General features: G+C 41.0%; 1 protein-coding gene across 1 annotated transcript in view; it reads left to right on the top strand.

The window, feature by feature from the left end:
- LOC309868518 (liprin-beta-1-like) overlaps nucleotides 1–16,896 on the top strand; it is a gene marked incomplete at its 3' end in the record, with an annotated part of 68,466 nt that overhangs the window by 4,956 nt on the left and 46,614 nt on the right. Inside the window, exons 2-6 of the mRNA XM_082738442.1 lie at nucleotides 2,405–2,502; nucleotides 5,491–5,699; nucleotides 13,929–14,003; nucleotides 14,939–15,052; nucleotides 15,972–16,103. Coding sequence (XP_082594568.1) covers nucleotides 2,439–2,502; nucleotides 5,491–5,699; nucleotides 13,929–14,003; nucleotides 14,939–15,052; nucleotides 15,972–16,103 — 594 coding nt within the window. The 5' untranslated portion in view covers nucleotides 2,405–2,438. The remainder of the gene's footprint in view (nucleotides 1–2,404; nucleotides 2,503–5,490; nucleotides 5,700–13,928; nucleotides 14,004–14,938; nucleotides 15,053–15,971; nucleotides 16,104–16,896) is intronic.

The following is a 16,896-nucleotide window of genomic DNA, read 5'->3' as shown; positions in this document are numbered from 1 at the left end:
TTCGAAGCTTAAGATCACACACAGCAAAGGTAGGACCTTCCAGGGACCACTTCCATTTTGCTCTCAGTCCTTTTGATGTATAATGGGCCTCCTCTAACCCCAGCCCCATGTGTGTGACAAAAAGTGGAGAACCTGGTCGTAGTTTAACATGTAGCTAATAGCGTCATAGCATATTTGACACCATAATGAAGAGGAGATAATGAAATATTTCCTGTTTTTAAGCACTTTGACTTGCTTTCTGAGATACAGCATGATAACCCCAATGAGACAAAGAACATTTGTTGTAAAGGCCTGTAAAATACATTGTTTGAATTTTAGAGATAAACCTCATACCTGTCAAGCAGGTTTATATAACACTGAAAAGTAAGCGCAAATATGTAAGCAAGTCTGAAGAAAATGATTTTGTTTTGCTGGTACGGCGCACATACTTTTTTCTCTCATTGGGATCCTACTGAGTAAAACATTGACATGGGGTGGGCAATAAAATTTACGTTAATCTCTCCAATTCTGTGTGTGGAGAAAGCTGAATGCTCTCTATGTATGCTTGGTAAGTTTTCACGACAGTTTGGCCCATTATGACATTATTGATTCTAGAATATGAGTATCTAAGGTAACAAACACTTGTCTAGTGCAACTAGCTGAACTTTGTAGGTTTCAAGGTTGAGCGGTTCACTTGAAGGAGTTGTTTTAGTTTTGGATATTATGATAATGGGAATCCCAAAATGTTTTGGTTATTTCGGTTAGCGTGTGTCTGGCAAGTGCGGTCATTCGAAGCTTAAGATCACACACAGCAAAGGTAGGACCTTCCAGGGACCACTTCCATTTTGCTCTCAGTCCTTTTGATGTATAATGGGCCTCCTCTAACCCCAGCCCCATGTGTGTGACAAAAAGTGGAGAACCTGGTCGTAGTTTAACATGTAGCTAATAGCGTCATAGCATATTTGACACCATAATGAAGAGGAGATAATGAAATATTTCCTGTTTTTAAGCACTTTGACTTGCTTTCTGAGATATAGCATGATAACCCCAATGAGACAAAGAACATTTGTTGTAAAGGCCTGTAAAATACATTGTTTGAATTTTAGAGATAAACCTCATACCTGTCAAGCAGGTTTATATAACACTGAAAAGTAAGCCCAAATATGTAAGCAAGTCTGAAGAAAATGATTTTGTTTTGCTGGTACGGCGCACATACTTTTTTCTCTCATTGGGATCCTACTGAGTAAAACATTGACATGGGGTGGGCAATAAAATTTACGTTAATCTCTCCAATTCTGTGTGTGGAGAAAGCTGAATGCTCTCTATGTATGCTTGGTAAGTTTTCATGACAGTTTGGCCCATTATGACATTATTGATTCTAGAATATGAGTATCTAAGGTAACAAACACTTGTCTAGTGCAACTAGCTGAACTTTGTAGGTTTCAAGGTTGAGCGGTTCACTTGAAGGAGTTGTTTTAGTTTTGGATATTATGATAATGGGAATCCCAAAATGTTTTGGTTATTTCAGTTAGCGTGTGTCTGGCAAGTGCGGTCATTCAAAGCTTAAGATCACAGCAAAGGTAGGACCTTCCAGGGACCACTTCCATTTTGCTGTCAGTCCTTTTGATGTATAATGGGCCTCCTCTAACCCCAGCCCCATGTGTGTGACAAAAAGTGGAGAACCTGGTCGTAGTTTAACATGTAGCTAATAGCGTCATAGCATATTTGACACCATAATGAAGAGGAGATAATGAAATATTTCCTGTTTTTAAGCACTTTGACTTGTTTTCTGAGATATAGCATGATAACCCCAATGAATATTTCAAATTCTGTTTCTTACAAAGAACATTTGTTGTAAAGGCCTGTAAAATACATTGTTTGAATTTTAGAGATATACCTCATACCTGTCAAGCAGGTTTATATAACACTGAAAAGAGTGTTTATATAACACTCTAGGATCATGACCTGAGCTAAGGGCAGTTGCTTAACCAACTGAGCCACCCAGGCACCCCTGCTTATTGCAATTTCATATTGTCACTTATTAAACAAGTGCTTGGAAATTTTAAAAAAACAGTGGTTCTTCACCAGTCTGAAAACCATGGTCTAGGTTCTCATACCTCCGTGTCAGAGCATTTGAAAGGCTCGTTGAACGGAACAGAGAAGAAATACATAACTATCTGTTGTCACCTTGCGTGAAAGATCTGAAACTCATTTTATTAACTGGTGGAGTGTGTGGTCTTGCAGTTAGGTAGACAGTCGGCCACTGCGTGCTAAGTGACTGAGGTAATTCAGCTCTGCCGGTTCAGAAATTTCTCTTCCCTAGCTGACGTCTAAGTGGGGTTGTAATTTGGCCTTGAGCTGTCACACCTGCTTGGAAGCATGTGTCATTTAAAAGGATATAATGGTAACATCATTGTTTTTTCAGATCTAGGTTGGAATTTGCCCTTGACAAACACAAAATGATGAGTGACGCAAGTGATATGTTGGCTGTGGCGTTGGAGCAGATGGATGGGCTTACAGCAGGTAATCTGCGTCCTCTGAAAGATGGAATCATGACATTTACTCTGCACTTTTTGCTTTTTCATTCCAACTCTTTTATTACCTTTTCCACTTTATTTTCATTTATTGGTTGCCTTTAGATTCCTCGTGGTTTCACATTAGCCCCTCTTCTCCATTTTATACCAGTATCATTCTCAAACTTTGTTTGAAAATGTCTAATTCCATTTCCATACTGTAGTTCTGACTCAAGGAGAAAGAAAGTATTCTCTGGCAATGCTCTCGGGTTCCCTTCCTCCTCGGGAGCTTTGTACTATCTGCACTTTACTGTACTCCCAATAAACCTTGCTTTGCTGCCGACCCCCCCCCCCAAAAAAAAGTAAGTAAGTACATCTCTTGGGATTTCGGTGCAGGTAGTAGCTGTAGGTCACACTTTGAGAGATACTGCTCTACCTAGGATCCATGGATATTCTGATCTATTCCCTTGAATTTGACATTTACTTTGCCACCAGTAACTCTCACCTCTATTTACTTTCTCAATTCTCTGCTAAGCTTTGGGTCTCTAACTGCCAATCAGATACCTCCTTTGAAATAGCCTATATGCATATCCATGTCATCACAGAAAGAAAAAAGGAATGGACTCTGGGTCCATGACCTGAGCCAAAGGCAAACGCTTAATGACTGAGCCACCCACGTGCCCCTTAGCCATTCCTTTTTTCCCCCTCTGAAGTCTGTCCTGTTTGTGCTCTGCCGTGCTTTGTCCTGGCAACCCTCTCCCTTGATGTTCTTGGCATTCTTGCTTTCCCGCTGTAGTTCCTCATTCTCTAGACCACCAGAATTTTCTTTCTGAAACACAGATCTGGTCGTATTCCTCCCTTATTATGAATCTTGAGTGATTCTCTGTTATGGAAGTAGAGCAGAAACAGTGTAGATCATGACCTGCTTGTTTTCTCATCATGACCAGAGGGACTGAACAGTAGGTAAACCCTTTCAGATGCTTGTGCTCTCCTAGGGGTAGTGGCTCCTTAAGGTCTCATGTCACATTCTGCGTTTTGTCACAGGAGAAGTACCTTTATGTATTTAGGAACCCATGGTCATGAAGAAAGGTTGAAGGGGCCAGTGGGTGGGGTTGTCATCCATCTGAGGGTCTGATGGTCAGGGTCGAGGTGTGGGTAGCATCTACTGCTCCTCCATTCTAGCTACCTAGCCCCTGTTGCTTATCTTTTCTAGTCATAAATTTGACCCTACTCTGTTTCAGTGGTTTGAAGAAACTACAGGTGTTTTCATTGTCAGAGGTTCCCTTGAATGCCATGGCAAGTCAAAGTTTGGCCTCCTTTGTTCTACTTGTATATCCCGAGACCAGATTTTAATTTGACCTCCTTTGTAGATTAGACCACATCTTGTGTACTGTGTTTAGTTCTTGGAATATCCGTTTCAAAGAGGTTATTGGTAAAACTTAAGAGGAGGTGACCGTGAAGGCGAAGAAACAACTTCATCTGGTAAGCAAGTATATTCTTGCTCAGGGCATGATAGATACTTTCACACAGTTGAAGGACTATTACGTGGAAAAGAGATTGGACTTACTGTGTCACAGTTTCGGAAAATAGAACCAGAGCCAGATCCTAGGCTGTTATCAGAGGTTATAACCTCAAATTCTTAGTGGAACTCCGTAGTCAAGACAAGTGATGTTTCTGGACAGTAGTTGAGGACTGACGTTTTACATACTCTACTAGATGAGTATATTTGTTCCTTAGCCCTGGCAGGGCTTCAGGACCAACATGAGAGTTCTTCGGAAAATCAAGACTTCCTGGGTCTCAGCTCACACTGACGCAGTCAGGAGCTTTTTGGGTAGGACCTGGCTTTATTTTCTCAAATTACTATCAGTAGCTCTCCACCTAAGGTAGAGGGAGATGTGATTGCAAATATTTGAGGAGTTTTTCTAAATATGCATTTCTCCCCTATCCCTCACCTTGTTTTGTGATGGAGACTTAAAAGAGTAGAAGGTTATTGTGGGTACATCTATTGTGAATAGTATTATCAGGTGATTGTAGTGCTTTAAACTACTGGAATAGGACACGATAGCCTGTTTTGTTTTTAAAATGCTCTACTGTTCCTCCCTTTCCCGGACATACTCTCCTCAATTTCTATTTTTCTGGATTTTCCTCTCAGCCTTATATGGTTCCTGAGGGGAAGATCATGGGAAGTATTTAACATTGGGCCTAGCATATCAGTGGTTACCATTATTACAGTTTGGCAGATTTGGGTCCTCATCATTTGGTCTAGTTCTTTGGAAGGTCAGTGGAATGGACTAACTGAAGGAAAATGCCTCTCCCTATGGTTGGAATTGATCAAGCTGTGTGGCAACTGGAGAGAGAATTTACACATTGGTTCACACTTTTCTTCCCTTTATAAGACCCTCAGATTAATGAGGTGGTAGTCAAAATATCATAATTATTGACACTTAAAGTTAGTACTTCTAATTAATATGTATATTTGATAGACCAGAAAATAAAAATCAAAGAGATGAAGAGGTATATATGAGTGATTTCTGAGCAGGCAATGGGTTAGTTATGTACATTCAAGTCATAAAACGCTTTCCCTTTTAAGTAATAGGGAAAGAAAGGCTGTAAAACTATTTTTTAAAGCTGATATTAGCAAGAGTTTTTGATGCTAGGCTGCAAACAAAATCATGGGAGAAAATGTTAACACACACACATTCCTGTACATACGCAAATGTATACATGTAATTCATTGAAATTCTCCAAAGATTAAATTCTGGTAAATTAACCGGAAGCCAGTCCTGTTACCCTTGACATTATGCTATGCGGTTTCCACCAAATTGTGCAACTTCTTTTACAGGGAATTTCTCAAAATCTTATGGTACCTAAATTTATATTTTGGGGAGTACTTTGATTATTCCTCACTGTGACTGGACTTGCTTGCCACCCTCAGCTTTAGGACATTATGTAATATAAACCCTGTTGTTCTCTCTGTGATTTTTTTTTTTAAACTTAGGTTCTAAGGCCCTGGAATATTCCAGTGGAATTTTTGATTGCCAGTCTCCCACCTCCCCGGGATTCATGGGAAGCCTGCGAACTCTGCACCTTGTGGAAGACCTGCGTGGCTTGTTGGAGGTGATGGACACAGATGAGAAGGAAGGGTTGAGATGCCAGATCCCAGATTCAACAGCGGAAACACTCGTCAAATGGCTTCAGAGTCAAATGGTAGATAATGGCACATTACAGATCCTGCGCTCGGAATCTCTTGTGGCTTCTTCCAAAATTTAGAACATAGAGTAGCTGATTAGAGCAACAACAACAAAAAAGTACAGGGCAGCAGGTTCACTGTGATTTTTATCCCTTAATGCATCCCAGTTCCCTTTAAGGATAATGTTAGTGTACATTTCATGGGCTCCAGCCCACCACCTGATTTTGCCTCTGAAGGTGGACTCGCTTTCTTGGATGACCTGCTGTGGCCTAGAACAAATAGTCCTGTAAAGGAAAGAACCTTGCACGTAATAGATGCTTTCTCAGTACTATTGGAAAATTTACTGTAAAAGGACCAAGAGCAGTTCAGATAGGAAGCAGAGTGAATAGAACCTCCAAAGGCAGCGAGGCAGAGGTCTGCAGTATCTGATAGGAAATGCCATCTAGTGATCTGTGGGGGTCATGTCAGTTCTAGGGTGTGAGGGAAGCTATAGAATTGGGCTTCCAATCGCGTTCTTCTTCCCGGAACAGTGAAGCCCCTTTCTAGGCATCCGTCTCAAAAACAGATGGCGTGGAGGATCTGCCCTTTCCCTGAACACATTGGTATATACCATGGTTTTAATACATTTGGAACAAATAAAATCTAAAGAATGCCACTAAAAATATTGAGAGAAGAAGATAGAAAAAGTGTTCTTTCTGTAATACGAGTAATGCCACTGAACTATATGCTTAAGAATGGTAAAAGTGACAAATTTTCTGGGTATATGTTACCACCACCCAAAATGAGAACATTAATACTGTGATAAAACTGATGGTTGGATTGTATCTTGGCATTTCCCAATGCAGGTGCTGGAGACAACAGACCTGAATTTCAATTTGGGGGCTGATTCTTAGAAGCTTGCATGATTTGGGGGAGATTTTTTAAGCTGTTTGTCTCGTTTCCTCGTTTGTGAAACAGGGACAACAGCTTCTGCCGCATGGGAGTGTGAGTGCCGGGAGCGAACTTATGAGTGCTTGTCGGTGCGCCTGGTAGACGAGTCGAAAATACAACACTGAAGAGATTGTAGAGGATGGAGGGGAAACTACGGGGTCCATCTGCAAAGAGGGAAAGAAAGTGTTGGCTCCAGTTTCGTGTCACTCCTACATGGAGTGATAAAACTGATGGTTGGATTGTATCTTGGCTTTTTTACAAGACTACAGACATTTTTCAGACTATGGAGAAGCTTTGACAATATTTTAGAGACTTCTTCTCAGTTACATAATTAAGATTTCATTTATGTTTAATGATAGCCACCTTGGGAGTCCATGTCCTTAAGACTGATACCGATCTTCTCATTAATGCCACTGGCCCTTTGCAGTTCTAATTACTTTGTCTGGGCCAGGAGACCCCCTGGTTTCCTGTCAGGTGTCGCGTCTTCCTTCCCTACTGATTTCTGCTGTATCATTCTTTCATATGATCAGAAGCTGGTTCAGAAGAAAGAAAATAGTCACATTAATAGTTTGTTACTTGTGAGGGGATATTAAATCACTAAGAATGAATTTGTTTGAATAAAGTAGCTATAGCTGTAACCTTCTAAACACTGACAAGTTTAAGACTCCGAAGTTCCTCTCCTGTGGTTAAAAACAAAAACCCAAATCTGTTGAGTATGCCGTATTTGGTCAAGTACTGAGATAGAAGTATTATCCTGATAATAGAGATATTAATGGTGGAGAATTACATGCTTTATCAAGCTCTAAGTTCAAGAGGGCAAACAGAAAAATATGTCAAATTATTTGAGCCAAGCAACTCTATGAGTTGCCTAGAACATTCATACTATGCTTTTCCCAATAGAAGACGTTGAGGATCATGACCTTGATCAGGGCATAAAATCCCACAAGTGACCAGTTGCTTAGCAGCTTTAGTATGAGGCATTCGCAAAATCAGCAGAAATGACAAAAGTGCAGTTTTTGACAAAGTGAGTGGAACTGCGATGATAGAACTTCAAATCGGCATCGTGGCCGATAAGATAAATCGTATTCCTACATTTAAAAAATAGGTCCTATTAATTGCAAGTGTATCTTCTAAAAAAGTTTTTAGAACAAGTTTCATAAAAATAAAAATACTCATGACGTGAGACGTGGGGCACATTCTCTCCAGTCCCTGACTCTCCGCCACATGACCCTTTCTAGGCCCGCCGTCCCCAGAATCCCCCACTGCTCTCTGCCCAGCTTCCCTTTTCATGTGTGTCTCCAGGGAATGTTTGTTCCAGCTTTGGCAAACAAGGCCCATCTTAAGATTGGGTCACAGGGTCACAGATCATCTGAGTTCAGCAGTGTCTCACTGAGACATCCTAGCTCACGTGAAAGCTTCTCACCCCCAGAACACTTGTTTCTTGCTCCCGTTGGCTATTGAGTGAAGAAGATGTGTTCTATTTCTGGAAAACAAACACTGAGAAAAATTACAACCCAGAAATAAAAGCCATATTTCTGATTTTGACCACATCTGCTCTCTTGACTTGGAAAGTACAGGAGGTACTCAGGCTTATCCTGAGCTTCGGGCTTTGAAGCACTTTCTGGCGACTTTGAATAAACAGGCATCTTTTTCTAGGAGAAGGTCATGAGTGGGCTTTTTGGGTGTGACGCTGTATATGTGAGATGGATTTCTCCCTTTGGATTTCTTTTTGAGCAGACCTGATGAGATTTTGGAAGAAATAGACATCTTCCTGGAAAGATTGTCCGTATTGCCCCGGGTTCGTATTTATTTTTTAGAGTCATAACAGAAATTTCAGAGACAATAAATGGTGTGTTTCAAGATTGATGGAGGCAGACCTGCTAGTACATAGCGTCATCAGCCAATCAGTGGGGACACTCCAGTGGGGATGCTCCAGTAGCTCCCAGTGGCAGTGCTGTTGCCCTGAGATCATTATGCACAGCACAAGGTGAGAGCCTCACCGCCCTGATTCCATCACACTTGGAGAGAGGACAGGGGAGTGGAGTATTGTTGCCTGGTGGTTTGACTTCCAGTGCTCTTGCCATCACGTTCATTTATTCTTTGGACAACAGTGTATGAGATTCCTTCTTGTGCTGGTAGGCCCTGGTGAAATGTGACTGTGGTGTTCGTGGCCTTCCTGTCTTTCTCCGTTTCTCCTCCTACTCCAGTATCTGGTAGAGAGCAGGCAAACAAATGTCTGCACGCAGCAGTAGAGAGGTAATGCTGGTTAGGGTGCACGAGGCCCTGGTGTGAGAGGGTTCTTTGAGTGGCTGGAGATAAATTTAACCAAAGGAGATTTAGAGGGCTGCGCCTTCCTTTTTTGTCCTTGATACAGAATTTTGAAAAATGTCATCATGAAATAAAAAACTGGATGGCAGTTTTTAAAACTAATTTAAAAAATAAGTGTATTGAGGGGCGCCTGAGTGGCTCAGTGGGTTAAGCCTCTACCTTTGGCTCAGATCATGATCTTAGGGTCCTGGGATCGAGCCCCACATTGGGCTCTCTGCACAGTCGGGAGACTGCTTCCTACTCTCTCTCTGCCTGCCTCTCTGCCTACTTGTGATCTCTCTCTCTGTGTCAAATAAATAAATAAAATCTTAAAAAAAAAATAAGTGTATTGACTTTGGTGGAGACTGTGTATCTGTGTGTGTGTGTGTGTGTGTGTGTGTGTGTCTGTGTGTGTGTATCTGTGTTATAGCAGCAGTCCAACTGTTTCTTAACATTTGTTGTCCTTATAAAATGGAACTGATTTTCTTTGCCATATTGTCATTTAGCTACTCAGCACTCTGATTTGGGAATGTTCTATTCAAACTGAGTTCTGTGTTACAACAGAAGTTAAGTGTAATTGTGGCAAATCACTGCTTGCTTGTTGGTTTGGGATTTAGACAGGACAGCAGAGCTCTGGAAAGAACAAAGCAAAACGAAGCTGGGGAGAGAGGGTAGTCAACTGGAGACCAGTGCAAACCAACAGAACTAAGAAAATTAAAGGAAAATATAGCACGATACTTTAAGTGAACATAGCAGGCAAAACATTCCTGCCTACCTTGAAGTAGTAACCGTTGATATTGTTGTGTGATGGGTACTTAAGGTCTCTACTTTCAGATACAAATGAAATTTTGTATAATAAAACAGTTTTTGAAAGGGAGGCATGGGAAGCAAGATGCTAACATTTATTACATCTTTATACTTGATCGTGGGTCTACTTGACCATTAAAAGGAAAATAATATAAGTAGAAGAGCTTCTATATAGATGACTGTGGGTGAGGTATATTGTGCCTTTAGCATTATATGGAGCATCTGCTCCATGAATTCAGACAACTCATATTCCCAGGGGTGGTTGCTGGCTAACTTTTGGACATTTAGACATTTTACCCGTCGTGCCAGGAATATCCGGCAAACACCACAAGTTCCTTAGTTAAAGTATCACTGTTGCATTCGAGCTGGATCCCTTGCCTTGCTTTTCCCTCCCAAGTGTCCCATACCCTCCTCCACACGCACTGTTAGTTGGCTACAATACTATTGAAATCCCCAAGCTGATGCTGATTTTGACTTAAACTTTCAGTTGTATCGAATGTGGTCAGGATGGAGTTGCATCATGAGTGAAAGTAGGAAGAGTTATTTTGAAGGCATCTCTGGGATTTTGAGTAAAGTAATTTGAGCTGGTGTTCAGTGCTTTGGATGTCAAATAGACTCAACAAGAGTTGATACTCAATGTATTTTTAACTCTCTGCCCATGATTTTATAAGAATCTTGGGAGAATCAAAAGAAATGTAAGGTAGTTTTGCCTTGAGGGATCATTAAGGAGAATAAGTGACCAACTCTTGTAAGGTCATGAGGAAGCCATCCATGGCAGAATATGGTGAAAAGCTAAGTGGTGAAGGACAAGACAAGACAGAGAAGGGAAACCAGTGTAGGGGCAGAAGAGAGTATGGCATAAGGTAAGAAGGAGGAGGTGAGAACTGGCTAAGAAAAATGGATTTGTAGAGGCCGAGAGGAATGATGAGTGAGTATAGTGGTGGACACACAGCCTTGGAGTAGATGTTGGAATGGCCAGTGGAAGAAAGTTCACTAGGAGGAAGAAACTGAGAATAGTATGGGTAGAGGTGGTAATTGTAAGTCTCAGGGAAGCAGGAAATTAAGGATCCAAAGGTTATGTGGAATAATGAGCTTTGAGCAGGAAGTAAGACTCAATTCCCCCAAGATGGCGGAAGAAAGGGAAGATGTCGGAGGCCATATATACTCTGCTTTGGAGAAGATGGTATGTAAGGGAGTTCATGCAAGATAGTCTCAAGTATAGTCCATTAAAAAGGCTCTGAAAACACCTCCTAAACATGGTAGCAAGAGGGAGTACAGGCTTCAGGTCAACCACGGAGTGAGAAGTGAGAGGGCCAACTTGCAACCAAGTGTTCATTCATCCTGTATTCATCTGATGGTTATTGAACACCTATCATTCGTTATTCATTCCATAGTCATTTGGTTTGAACTCACTGTGTGCCAGGTGCAAAGGCAAACCTACTCACAAAGAAGGCAGTTTGTTGGAAGAGGGGAACATACATGTAGCCACGTCTAACCTCATCTGTTCAGTGTGTTGCCTGCCACGATGAGGATTCCACGATCTGGAATCTCTAACTGGCCTATGAGTGAACAGGTAACTCAAGGAACACTTCACAGGCCAAGCCCAGGTTGAGCTGGACTTTACAGAGCGAGGAAAGTTGAGGAAAGGGTGGGAAATACGGCCCGCGCCAAAGGAATAGAATTCGAGAGTGCATGCCACGTGGGGAGGTTTTGAGTGGTCAGGTTGGTAAAGCTTGGGAGATGGAGGAAAAACAGAGGTGGTAAGGTATTTGCCTAATGGAATTTACCTCCTGCAAGGATTCTTAAGTCCAAGGTAACAGAATTGGCAGAAATAGAAATAAATGTGTGAAGAGACTAGACTTTCACCTGCTTGACTAGGTCAGTGCACTCCTTGAAAAGTATTTAACTACTCCATTGGTGATTCTTAACTTTGGCTTTGTTTTGCTGTGGTGACCTGTGGTCTTTTAAAAAAAGAACTCCTTGAGCATTATGAACTCTTGTAAATATCACTAGTCTCGAGAAGTGTGGGTATGTATGCTCATAGTGAGTCAGTTTTTAGTATTTTGATTCTAAGATCGTTTTGTGATACTGATTTTGGAACATCTGATTTCCATTTCAAATGCAGTAGCTTCGTGAAACCCTTCTAGAACTTGCTATAGCAGCATTTCTAATCTTTCCATCGGAAGAAATAACAACTTTTACTTTTTATCCTCAGTGAACAGAAACCTTTTTTTCTACCTCATGAAATGTATCTGTTTATAAAAGCACGTGGGGTTTTAAAAGCAGATGCCTGCTAACATTCATCATCAGAATGAGGAATTCAAAGCTGTAGAAGGCCAGTCTGAGTACTGCTTCAGATTGAGAACGTGTATCATACATCCTGGCTCTGTTCCAAAAAACTGTCCTTAAGAAATTATGTAAATTTCATTTTCATGGCAGTCCCTGGGGTTGGAAGTCTTTTAGGCCACAACTTGTAATGTATTTGGATTCTTCGGTTTACAATATGACCAGAATTATGCAATGGTTATAGGGCAGGTATGTGGTCAAGCTGATGTTAACAAACTTTATCCACTCTAAATACATGTTGCAGCCTTCCTCAATTAGCTTCTGATTCTTTTGTGGCCTCATGGGCAATGTATCCAGTGCATCTAAGTTTTTAGAAGCAACATGCTGCAATTTCCTTTTTTGTTAGCATTTGCATGTACATGTGTGTGTGCGTGCGCTCAACACATGCCTTTTATTACTTCCAGAATTTATATGGAAAACTGCATTATTTGGAAAGGTAGTGTAAGAATACCAGTTAATTCTGGAAAATAATAGATGTCACATCTGCTGTGTTCTTGGACGATAAGGTTATTTGCTCTTTTTTTTTTTTTTTAAGATTTTATTTATTTCAGAGAGAGAAAAAATGAGAGAGCATGCACAGGGAGGAGAGGCAGAAGCGGACTCCCTGCTGAGCAGGGAGCCTGATGTAGGACTCCATCCCAGGACCCTGGGATCATGACCTGAGCTGAAGGCAGATGCTTAACCAACTGAGCCTGCCAGGCGCCCCTGAAGTTATTTGCTTTCTTCATTGACCTCTGGATGGCCCTATCTAACTAATTTGAGCTCCAGTGGCTTTTGTTTCTGTTGTAGTTGAATGAGGAATCAGGAAATTCTATTGGGATTACCGGTCATATGATTATGAGCTACTTACAGGAGATAACAAGGGACATATCAGATATACTGCTGTATTTCAAAATGATGTTTTTATATTGTGTGCTCTCCGTGAGCCTTTTTGTGTATCTCCTTAATGGCTTTTATATATGAGACAGCTGAGAAAAAGAAAAATGTGACTCGCTTTCCCAATCGGTGTTTCCTTCAGCATTTACACCATGCACACACATGTCCGAATCTGATAAAAACGTGCGGGGCTGGAGGGAGGTGAAGAAAGTGAGCACGAATCTAAGCAGAGCCCCAGGCCAGTGCTGTGGTTGCAGGATGATATCTGTTTCCAGGCTCTGCAGGAGCTTGGCGTAACCTAATAGAGTTGAGCAAAGTCACAAAGAGTGAAGTCAGAATGGGAGCTAATAAAGTTCCTGGTAAGGTGTGGATGGGGACGGTTGGGGGAAGTAGTTGTGGACTGCTTCCTAAGCTTTCAGGGGAAGGAAGAAAGGCTTCAAAGACAAAGGGAAGGCTTGCCCTGAGATTTGGTCCTGAGTAACAGGGAGGAAGCTGATACGAGCTGCCCCCAAGGCCTCCTCTGTAAAGACAGGCATTTGCAGTTCTGGGTTTGCAACTTGGGAGGAGAGGGGAGGCACATAAGGGCAGCCCAGGACATTCCCAGTGCCCCCACCCAGAAATAGCACAGATCATTCAGGCGGCATAAGTAATTTCTGCCTGCCCACACACTCGCGAAACTTCGTATGACCCAGCTATGCGTCCCTGCGAGCATGTTAGTAACCACTGTTCCTTTTAGGTCATGATTTTTCTGCTTGATGGGAACTTGTCTGGTTTGGTGATAACATGCCTACCATGCCCATTTTACCTATTTTGAGGCAAATGGACCAAGTTTTAGACTCGTGTTTTCTAGCAGTGGTGGCAGCAGCTGGCTGAATTCTATTCAGGTTCCTTGGATTAAGAATGTATGCCATTTTATTTGCTCACAGTCGTTTCAGTTTTAAAGAGAGTCAAGCCTTACACATACTCCTTCATCTTTTCAGACAAATGGAAATGGAGAGGTGTATCAAGAAAGGCTAGCACGTTTAGAGAATGATAACGAATCTCTCGTTCTTCAGGCAAGTGATTTTTAACAATGCTATTCTTCCTCCACAACATATTTACAAAGACCATTTTAAATTGGGATGGCATATTCAGATGCTTGGGAGCCGGATTGCTGATAGAAATAAGTGCTGATAGAAATAAGTACGTACACACAATAGGGAGTGGTGAGGACTGTGGTAGCACCAAGGTGTGCCTCCCCGGTCTAGAGTGAGCAGCCTCGGCTCCTCTGATGACAGCCACAGTGTCATCTAAGCTGACTTTCTGATCTGATCTGTCATCTTAGTTGATCTGGTGTTTTTAATTTACAGCATAAATTGCAATTTTATACCACAGATTTTCATAAACCTGAATGTTTTTGAATCTGAATCTATTTAATTTCAATTTTAAAAATGATCCTGTGAGCTGAACAGAACAGAAGTGAGTAGCGGACTCTGGTTTAGTGGCTAAATTTGAGTTTTCTTCTTCTTAATGTTTTAAATGCACGACAAACATTTTTATTTTGGTATTTTGAGTTAAGTAAATTGCAGTGTATTTATGGGATTGGTGATCGTGGGGAAAGACTCACGTGTAGTCCTTGACAGCTTCTCTTTCAAACATAACTCTCTTAGTCTCTAATACTACCTCCCACTCCCATTCCAACCTCCCCAAAATGATGATCTATGCACATACCCTCTCGCATAAAATGGTTGAAATGAAGTTAACCTATAACTACAAGGTATTGCATATCCCCAATCAGCCGTAACCTCCTTAAAAATTGGGAGTCTGCAGGTCAAGAAGCATCACTTAGATAGGATTGTAAAGGACTGCTGTCTTATTGACAGTTTTTTTTTCCCCCTTACAACAAATGGGTAGTGACATCATTCCAGTTTTTGTTCTATTTAGAGAAATAAAGTTTGTAGTGGGACCCAAATCCTTCCTAATCTATTGCAGTATTTTGCTCTATATACAGGTAAGTGTGTTAACAGACCACGTGGATGCTCAGGGGGAGAAGATTCGAGATTTGGAATTTTGTCTTGAAGAGCACCGGGAGAAGCTGAATGCCACAGAGGAAATGCTGCAGCAGGTATGTTCAGAAGCCGTCACTGAGGTGGGGTTTTCTTGTTCGCCTGTTTGAAGTTCTGCACTTGTTTGTTGTGTCCCCTCGGACGCAGCATTGAAGTTCATGATTCACCGAGACTGGCATAGTTTAAGCAAAAACCGAGGGTAACAGGGTCTTAAAACACATGCATAACATAGAAAGCGTTCATGTAATTTGAATCTGGAATAAAATACTGATAGGATTATAGGTAGTTTTAATGTTCTTCTTTAAATTTGCATATGGTTTCCTAACCCCCAGATATGAGCATATATTTTATGATTAAGAAAAAAGATACGTACCATATATGACTTTTATGGGGAAAAGAAAACAAACCCAAACTTGTAATACACCACACACACACACACACACACACACACACACAGTGCTCGTAGACGAGAGGGCCTATAATATAGCGGGTAGGGTACGTACTGGAGGGAGACTGTTTCAGTTTGAGTCCTTGCTCTGCCACATCCTTGCTGTATGACCTTTGGCAGGTTTTCAGTCTCTCTGTTCCTCACCTTCCTCATTTGTTGAACACAGATAATTCCTGAGTTATCTTTAGTAGGAGTTTCTGCTTTAGAAAGTTGTTTTGAGGATCGAACCACATCAGAACAGTGCCTAACACAGAGCGACCCTGTCAGCATCAGTGTTCTCATCAGGCTTTGAAGCAGTTAAGATTTCTGCATATCTAGAGCATGTACGTCTCCCCAGGAAGTAAGCGCACACTTAGTTCTGCTCCATGAAGGTTCACAGAAGCAGATAATATTTTCAAATTTTATCTGTTTAGTGATTAATCTTTACCACATTCCCGACTTGATAGTTACTGCTTTGCAGGGTAAGACACAATCATATGTGGTGATTTGTAATAAAACAAGTTTTGAGTGTATCTCTTAAATTCCAATAGGAGCTTCTGAGTAGGACATCCCTAGAAACTCAGAAGTTGGATCTGATGGCTGAAATATCTAACTTGAAGCTTAAACTGACCGCTGTGGAGAAGGATAGATTGGATTATGAAGACAGGTTCAGAGACACGGAGGTAAGTGATACCCTCCCCCTTAACATACATATGCGTGTGCGTCTGTATATGTCATACACATATTTCCAGAGCAAGTTGAAATTCCTTGTAGGCGTGAGGGGGAGGTAGTTAATGGCTACGTGCTCTCGTTCATCCGTGCTCCTTTTTAGGAATAATCTTTAATTACATTGGCTTTTTTTACATTGACTTTTTAATCACTAAATGCTCATGGCAATATTTATTGTGAGACTTTTTGTTGTTCATACCTTTTTTTAAATTGTGAGACTTTTGATATGAAATTTTAATGCTTTCATTAGTCTTTAGAAAGAACTTTTCACTTTGTGACATTTGGAGCTTCTCTCTGTTCGTCTGCCTGTCTGTCCTCCTGTCCGTCCTCCTGTCCATCTGTAGTGGTTTTCTTCATTATGGAAATAATGGGTTTAAGTGTATCACTTTACTAATAGCCATTTTTACATTTTACTGATTATTTTCTATATAATAAGTAGGTTTGAAAATATGTACAGAGAACATGCTTTTATTATATAATCATAAAAATCAGATTTTTAGAGTTTATTCAGTTTGGCCTTCTACTTTTGGTCTCTTCCACACATAAATCATACCAATTAAATAAAGCTCAGTATACTTTTGTGAAATTTGGGATAGATTCTACAACTTGAAGTACCCATTTTTGTGGTTAAACATGTTTTGTTCTTTGGGCTGTTTTATTGTTAATCTGGGTCTTTTATTTGCTTATTATTTGTTGTTGGGAAAAGAGAGCATATCCGTTTGAAATCTGTTTATTTGGAAAAAATTT

This window comes from Mustela nivalis, assembly GCF_964662115.1.
Source record: "Mustela nivalis genome assembly, chromosome: 7".
NCBI lineage: Eukaryota > Metazoa > Chordata > Mammalia > Carnivora > Mustelidae > Mustela > Mustela nivalis.
This window is presented reverse-complemented; position numbering and strand designations above follow the sequence as displayed.